This window comes from Palaemon carinicauda, chromosome 2, assembly GCF_036898095.1.
Source record: "Palaemon carinicauda isolate YSFRI2023 chromosome 2, ASM3689809v2, whole genome shotgun sequence".
NCBI lineage: Eukaryota > Metazoa > Arthropoda > Malacostraca > Decapoda > Palaemonidae > Palaemon > Palaemon carinicauda.
Window position 1 is genome coordinate 41892846 of NC_090726.1, and position 8836 is coordinate 41901681.

At 38.5% G+C, this 8836-nt stretch overlaps 1 protein-coding gene across 1 annotated transcript in view; it reads left to right on the forward strand.

Moving 5' to 3' along the window:
- The window catches only part of LOC137624136 (transmembrane and ubiquitin-like domain-containing protein 1), a 52627-nt gene extending 49775 nt beyond the window's left edge, over positions 1 to 2852 (forward strand). Inside the window, exon 4 of the mRNA XM_068354712.1 lies at positions 654 to 2852. Coding sequence (XP_068210813.1) covers positions 654 to 869 — 216 coding nt within the window. The 3' untranslated portion in view covers positions 870 to 2852. The remainder of the gene's footprint in view (positions 1 to 653) is intronic.
- The last annotated feature ends 5984 nt before the right edge of the window (positions 2853 to 8836 follow it).

The following is an 8836-nucleotide window of genomic DNA, read 5'->3' on the forward strand; positions in this document are numbered from 1 at the left end:
TTTCACAAAACTCATCCCTTTACCCCCATGGACGTACCGGTACGTCCTTGCAAAAAAATGCTATAAAAATTTTTTTTTTCATATTTTTAATAATTTTTTGAGAAACTTCAGGCATTTTCCAAGAGAATGAGACCAACCTGACCTCTCTATGACAAAAATTAAGGCTGTTAGAGCAATTTTAAAAATATATACTGCAAAACGTGCTGGGGAAAAAATAGCCCCCTGGTGGTTAAGGGTTGGAAATTTCCAAAGAGCCTGGGGGTAAAAGGGTTAACAGACTGTCAAGAGAACAGAAGCAAATAATGTCTTCATATTTGTGGGATGCAGCTAGTTAGAAAAAGCCTCATGGAGGGATGTATTGTATCTTTGAAATAATTTTATACAGCTTTAACTTTGGCTGTATGTTTCTGCTTTTTCTGAAACCAAAAAAAAAAAGGATAGAAATTTGCATGTGGCCTTTATAATAACAATTGTGTATATTCAGTTTGAAGTAAGCTACAGTGACGTATGTCTAAGTTGATGTGAATAAGAATGTCATTGATTGATGAAAAAAAAAAAAACATTCATATTTTTGTCTTGAAAGTGTTTGAACATAGTAATCAATGTGCATTGTTAATAAAATCAGAACACTACATTGAGACATTTTTTTTCAGGCCCCTCTTCTTTATTGCGTGATGGTCGTAATGTGGTTCCTTCGTTACGAGTATAGCCACCTTTTCAATACTATGTCTACTGTCATCCTTCTTTTCTTGACAGCACTTCTCCTCATTTCCACTTACCTTCTGTACATCACGCAAAATGTGCCTGGAAGTGATAGCGCAGCACAAATCTCCTCTCATCATCAGCTTGAAACGGACAGCTTGTTATAGTGAAAAGTGGGACGTTGCGGTCTTTGAGTTTGATTTTTTATATATTTTTTTTCATGAATAATTAAGCGATGGGTTGGGATAAAGTGCCGTTTGGAATGTTCATTAAATGATATGCACTTTCAGCTTGTTATTGTGAAAAGTGGGACGTTGCGGTCTTTGAGTTTGATTTTTTATATATTTTTTTTTTCATGAATAATTTAGCGATGGGTTGTGATAAAGTGCCGTTTGGAATGTTTCATTAAATGATATGCACTTTGACTAACATCCCAGTCGAGTGCCAGAGGATGGGGAATATTTTTTGAAAGTTTGTTTTGGCTTGTGCTATGCAAGAAGGATTAGGTAATTTGACCAGTGAAAAAATGTGCCTACAAATATAAAAGAAAAAAAAAGAGAATATTTCAGAGTTTCATAATAATATGGTTTGGTGAGAATCACAGGTTTCTGATTTATCATTATTTTCTTAGTTTCTTTATTTTTTTCTATTTTCTATTTCTTTTCAGATAGATCAATTATTCCTGTGATACAAATGATAGAGTTTTTATCAGATTATATTGTATTTGAGTGTAAGTGTCACATGTATCATAAACTTAATGTTAAGATGTTTTCCTTTTTAATATATGAAAGTAAGACACATATTTCTGGTGTGAGATATACTGTATAGATATATCGATGATCTTGTAAATAATTATCAGAAAAAGCTAGTTTTAGTGGATCATTTGAGGAAATGAATATACAAAGATGGGCAAAGTTTAATCCGTTTGGTACACGAACTGAAAATCGCACAAGACATAATCTACGTGGCGTGTGATTGAAATATATGACAATAAATGGTAATATATTGTCTTGTAAGCCTCATATTTATTTAGAAATTTACTGTTGATGTTTTCAACGCTGCCTAACCACAAATAGTATCGCTTGAAACTTATATTTTCTTCTAGTTTGTACTGGTGCTCCTTTTGAAGCTGAAATTTGAATATGGTACCTTTATTAAATGTAGTGTGATTAGCTTCATGCAAGAAAGAACTGGAATAAAGTTGCTGCTTCTTAATGTATGAAATCATACGGATTGACTGACATAAAGGTATTTTTATGTTCTGAAGTAAAGTGCACCAATGCCCTTTTCGTTTACGTTGGTACCTCATTCGCATGCACACTGCTAAATTGCTGCTGTGGGGGGAATTCTCTCGTTTCCTTGTCATTCTTGAAAAAAGAACCACCATAGAATTTGGCAATGCATGCATGTACGATTAGGGAACTTATATTTCTCACCTCATAGTACATCATTTCACACGCCTACATCTTGCATGCCAGCATGCACTTTTTGTTCTTATTAAAATTAATTATTCAATGTTTTGAAAAATCTGGGGTGGTTTGGGATTTTGTTTTCAAATAAAGAAATTCTAATGTGTGCTGTGTATAGTAATTTCTAAATCATTGAAGAGTTCAGGGAGGTTAAAAATCACATTATAGGGAAAAATAGGATGTTGGGTTTTCGTGTTTTTTGAATACAAGTTACTCATCTTTTACAAATGACAATGGATTTTTTAATTATTTTGATAAATCTTTGAAAAATCTGGGGTGGTTTGGGATTTTGTTTTCAATTAAAGAAATTCTAATGTGTGCTGTGTATAGTAATTTCTAAATCATTGAAGAGTTCAGGGAGGTTAAAAATCACATTATAGGGAAAAATAGGATGTTGGGTTTTCGTGTTTTTTGAATACAAGTTACTCATCTACAAATGACAATGGATTTTTTAATTATTTTGATAAATCTTTTGTTTTATGTCATTTTGTGAATTTATTTAGTGACAAGCCTTATTATTAATGCTGTTGAAAGTGAAAATCAGAAAATTCATATATAGTTTTTCTCCATTTTGAAGTGGGCCTTTTGCAATATTAAATGGATATGTTGATTGTAGCTGAGCCTATAATGGTACAATTTATTGACATTAAAGGTTAATAGCAAATAAAATTGCATCTTGTATTGGCCTTTTTTTTTCCATGCAGTCTGGTTGAACTTTATGTTTTGAAGAGAAGTAAAACGAGTTTATATTCTGAAGACTATTGCACAATACTGAAGAATGAAGTCCTGTGTCTTCGCATCTGGTGAGTATTGCCCAGTTTTTTTTGCCTTGTCTTTATCTCAGGCTCTTCCATTACAGAAGCTAATGGTTTAGTTCTTTCATCTAGATATCTTTAAAGTTCCTTATTTGTTTTTTATTAATCTTAGAATTAGGTCTGGATAGCTTTTGTGCAAACAGTATTAAATTTTGATGTAAATACCAGTGTTAAGGATGCCTCCTGTTAACCATGGATCATAACACATATGTATAAAAAATTACACTGAAAAAATGCAGGGGACAAGAGAAAAAAAGCAATTAAATTTCAGGAAATTTATTTTATATGGAAAGTGCACAAAATTTCTTAGGTGTACGCAATTACAAGGTGGAAAGGGTTGGAGTCGTTAAAGCTTTAATGAAAATTTATGATATTGAACTTTGGACCGGGTTCTGAATTAAGTCCTTTTATTATTTTTCATAGTTTTTATTGACTATGAATTTAACATTTTATAAACTCTCAAAACTTAACAAATTTTAAATACACTTAAGCACTTTTTAAAGTAAAACTTAATGTTACTATATTTCTAGTAATTATGATGACTTTAGACCATTCTAACTTGTAATTATGTAACCCTCAATGTGTGCACCTTATTTTTTTTATAATTAATATTATTTTTATGAAACTTCCCTGATGTTCATATTGCTTCTACTTGAAGCCAAGTTGACATCTACCTAAAAGAGATCCTTTTCTCTTCTTGCAAAATACTTTGCACCAACTGGCTGTTGATTGCAACTAACTAGTTGATGATACGACGTATTTTCATGTACTTTTCCGTTTCTTGTTGACTCGGCCTAAAGAAACATCTTTTTTTTTTTTGGTTAATATGCTTTGTGGTCTCTAAGGACCATGCCATAAAAGGCTAGAATAGGGAATCCAGTACAACATAAATACATACATACATATACCAAGGCACTTCCCCCAATTTTTGGGGGGAGCCGACATCAACAAATGAAACAAAAACAAAAAAGGGGACCTCTACTCTCTACGTTCCTCCCAGCCTAACAAGGGACTCAACCCAGTTCAGATGGTACTGCTAGGGTGCCACAGCCCACCCTTCCCCGTTATCCACCACAGATGAAGCTTCATAATGGTGAATCCCCTACTGCTGCTACCTCCGCGGTAATCTAAAGCATCGGAGGAGGCAGCACAACATAAATACCAAAGAAATATTATCTCCCCTGCTCTGGGAATGGCGTATCAACGTGGAAAATACGGACTCAGTGTGCATAAGGGAGACCCTCAAGTTCAGGCATTATTGAGGTTGACATCGCACGTCCGGTGCTGAAATCTTCTGGCTATTGATGACGAGTCATTATTATTATTATTATTATTATTATTATTAAATGCTAAGCTACAACCCTAGTGGGAAAAGCAGGATGCTATAAGCCCAGGGGCCCCAACAGGGAAAATACCCCAGTGGGGAAAGGAAATAAGGAAAAATAAGATATTACAAGAATAGTAACAATATTAAAATATTTCTTATTTAAACTATAAAAACTTCAACAAAACAAGAGGAAGAGACTCTAGATAGAAAAGTGTGCCCGAGTGTACCCTCAAGCAAGAAAACTCTAACCCAAGGCAGTGTAAGACCATGGTACAGAGACTAAGGCACTACCCAAGACTAGAGAAAAATGGTTTGATTTTGGAGTGGCCTTCTCCTATAAGAGTTGCTTACCATAACTAAAGAGTCTCTTCTACCCTTACCCTGAGAAAGACCATGGTACAGAGGCTATGGCACTACCCAAAACTAGAGAACAATGGTTTGATTTTGGCATGTCCTCCTAGAAGAGCTGCTTGCCATAGCTAAAGAGTCTCTTCTACCCTTACCCTGAGAAAGACCATGGTACAGAGACTAAGGCACTACCCAAGAATAGAGAACAATGGTTTGATTTTGGCGTGTTCTTCTCCCAGAAGAGCTGCTTACCATAGCTAAAGAGTCTCTTCTACCCTTACCAAGAGGAAAGTAGCCACTGAACAATTACAGTTACCACAGCTAGAGACAATGCTACCTGTGCACCAACTTGTCCCCAACCACCATCATTTTAAAAAGTTGTTGGTGTTGTTGATCTTCTTTTTATTGTTATTATTATTTGAAAAAGTTAGAATCAACTTTCCTGCTCCCCTCAATGAGGTTAGGGAGGAGGTAGGGTCTTAAGAGACCATACACCTCCCCGAAAAGCCTTTGTCAAAATCATTTTATTTGGGTTAATGTGCCGTGTGGTCTCCAAGAACTAATATCAGATCAATAACCGGGTAGAGTCGGGGACTGTAGAGGACAACCAAGTAAACAGCTTAACCCCGTGTGTATAGATTAAAGGAAAAACTAACAAGGCTGACATTCACCTCATAAGGGAAAACTCTGGATATTATTATTATTATTATTATTATTATTATTATTTTTATTATTTTTATTATCATTATCATTATTATTATTAATATTTTTATTATTATTATCATTATGACACCCTAGCAGTACCAGCCGAACTCGGTTGAGTCCCTTGTTAGGCTGGGAGGAACGTAGAGAGTAGAGGTCCCCTTTTTGTTTTTGTTTCTTTGTTGATGTCGGCTACCCCCCAAAATTGGGGGAAGTGCCTAGGTATATGTATGTATGTATGGATGTATGTATGTATGTATTATTATTATTATTATTATTATTATTATTATTAATATAATTATTAATATTCTTATTATTATTATTATTATTATTATTATTATTATTTGGAGAAATAGTGAATGCCTGTCATTATGCTTCTGTTGAAGGTGTGGCCCTTCCTATATCCAGTTTCCCTTTTTAGGAGTCATGATTGAGCTGAGTACCACACACAAATTTTGCACCAGATGGATTTGTTTCAGGTTGTGTTGAATTAATGCGCAATGCACAGACTCATCCGTCAACCTCTCAGTTCCATAAAATTGCATTTTATCTAAAATTTCAAGCCTCTGGAATTTCTGAAATTTTGCTCTATAGAAATCTTTTTGAATCCTAAAGGGAAATTAGTGGTATTTGTGTAGTGTAAGTATTTAGATTGTTACAGAATAAGTAATTAGATAGTTACAGTATGCAAATAAAGGAAATAAAAAAAATTCAGTGGTAAATGTTCATATTTATATACTCATCTGATTTTTATATTGGTTCCTTAGATATTTATTGATATTTACAGTATCTCTAAAATTTAAGTGATTATATTTTCTAGGCCACAGTATGAAATAAAGGCAAAATTTAGATTTTAAATATTTAACTTAGCCGGGGAATATATAATAGCTGCAACTCTGCGGCTCGACAGAAAACACACTCAAAAAAACTCGCGAGCGATCGCTATGAAGGTTGCGGGTGTGCCCACCAGCGCCAACTGTCGGCCAGATACCACTCTTGTATGTAAACAAAACCTTCAATTCTTCTCTGTCGACGTTGACGACAAGACGTATTCATACTCGCTGTAGAACCTGGAGTTTTCCCATCATATTTGGTGAAGTACTTTATTTTGGTTTGAGCTTTCGCAGTGCAGGTGTTTTTCCTCAACATAAACTCTTGAACTCTTCATTGAATCGGATTATTTGTTGATGACTTGGATTGTTTTTGGAATTTTCTTTGACTAATTCAAAATGGCTGACCCTTCTCAAGTACCTAGATTTCGAAAGTGTAATGCTAGGGACTGTAATAGGCGTCTTCCAAAGGCTTCTCTCGACCCACATACTGTTTGTTTCAATTGTCGGGGTAAAACCTGTCAATTGGGAGATCGGTGTGAGGAATGCGTGGGCCTTTCGGAATTCGATTGGCTCGAATACGATAAATATGCACGTAGACTAGAGAGAGATAGGGTAAGGAGAAGTTCATCTAGGTCCGTAGATTTTTCTTCTCCACATGCCCCTGAACCTAATCCTTCCCCTGTAGTGGTTGTTCCTAACCCCCCTTCTAGCACTCAGGAACCGTCTATGCAAGACATGTTACGTGCTATTCATGCCTTGGGGGAGAGAGTTGAAGCGTTAGCAAGTGACCGTAATCAACTCATGGCTGACGTGAAGGAACTTAAGTGCCATAGTGCCACGGCGGAAAGTGGGAAAGTGATTAGTGCGCAAAGTGTTGTGAACAGTGTTGCGACCGAGGGTTCGTCTGTTCGTGCCTGTCGTTCACCTAGTCCGGGACCTCTTGCAAGCTCCCAAGCCCAGGGGAGAAGTAATGTCGTACGACTTATGGGTTCGAGAGGCCTTGATCAGCGAACAGACGTTCCCTCTATGGTATCAGGCGTATCTCGTCAAGATCGCCCCTACCATAAGACGAGAGAGCCCATTTTTACCTCGTCTTCCGAAGGCTTTTCACGCAAGAAACCATGGAGCAAGGTTTCTAGGCCTCTTAAACGGAAGTCGGTCCCTTCAGGACAGGTCCAACGTCCTGGATGTAGTTATTGGGACAGTTCGGACCCGTTGCTGTCATTGGATGACTGCTCGCCGCTTAAGCAAGGCAAAGTTGTGCCGTCTCAGACGCTAACCCCGTCTGTTACCGCACCCGTTCCCGTAGACCCTAAATGGGTTATACTGCAGGACATGCAGTCTAGGCTTGCGTCCCTTATGGAAGACTACAATGCAGACAAGGTTTCCGTTGAGCCTAGCCGTTTATCTCATAGAGATCCTGGCCTTCAGCCACCCAAGCGTTCTGTTGTGCGTCCTGTTGACGTTGGTGTAGCCATCTCACGTCAAGCGGTTGGGGTAGTACCACACTCGATGCGGTCTCGTGTGGATTTTCAGCCGCATGTGGACGTAAGGCAACTCGTTGATGCGCCTGGTGACGTTCAGGACGTTCGCCAACCATCAGAGTTGACTTGTTTTGACGCGGTGCGTCAACCTCCGCAACCTAGAGTTGTTTTGACTGCGCAACCTAGGCGGTCTAAGCAGTCTCGGGTGGACGCTGTGCGTCCTCACGCACCTGTTGTTGTTGACAGTTCCCAGACTGTCAAGCAGTTTCAGGACGCTGCGTCCTGCTCCGCCACTTATGCACCAGTGCGGGCGGACGCTGCGTGTCAAGCATTGCCAACCCCTTTGCTTGTTTCTCATCAGTTGTCAGATGAGGAACTTTCGGATGAGGACGTTGCTGACCCTCAGCCTGAGGATCTTCCTTCAGATATTGATGAGCCTAGAGCAGTTCCGCCATCTATGGACTTTAAAAAAGTCATGCTCATTTTTAAAGAGTTGTTTCCTGAACACTTTGTCTCTGTGGCTCCTCGTTCGCCGCCGTCTGAGTTTGTTTTAGGCGTACCTGCTGACATGCCAGCCTTTACAAAACTCGTTCTCTCTCGCTCATCCAAGAGAGCTTTACGGCTGTTAGGCGATTGGTTGGAAACCAAGAGGAGTTTAGGGAAGACGGCCTTTGCCTTCCCCCCATCTAAACTCTCGTCTAGATCGAGCGTCTGGTATGCCACGGGAGAAGTTCTCGGCTTGGGAGTTCCTGCCTCTGCCCAGGGCGACTTCTCAAGTCTTGTAGACTCTCCCCGCCGCCTAGCCATGAGACGCTCGAAGATTAGTTGGTCATCCTCAGACCTTCACCATCTACTTAAAGGCATTTTTAGGGCGTTTGAAGTTTTCAACTTCCTTGACTGGTGTTTGGGAGCCTTGAGTAGGAAAATCTCATCGGCCGATAGAGATGTCTCCTTACTCATTATGTCCTGCATGGATAAGGCCATCCGCGATGGATCCAATGAGCTCTCCTCCTAGTTTACTTCAGGAGTCCTAAAGAAACGAGAGTCTCTGTGCTCTTTTCTGTCAGCAGGAGTGACGCCCTGTCAACGATCTGAGCTACTCTTTGCCCCTTTGTCTAAGTTCTTGTTTCCTGAACTTTTGGTTAAGGACATAGCG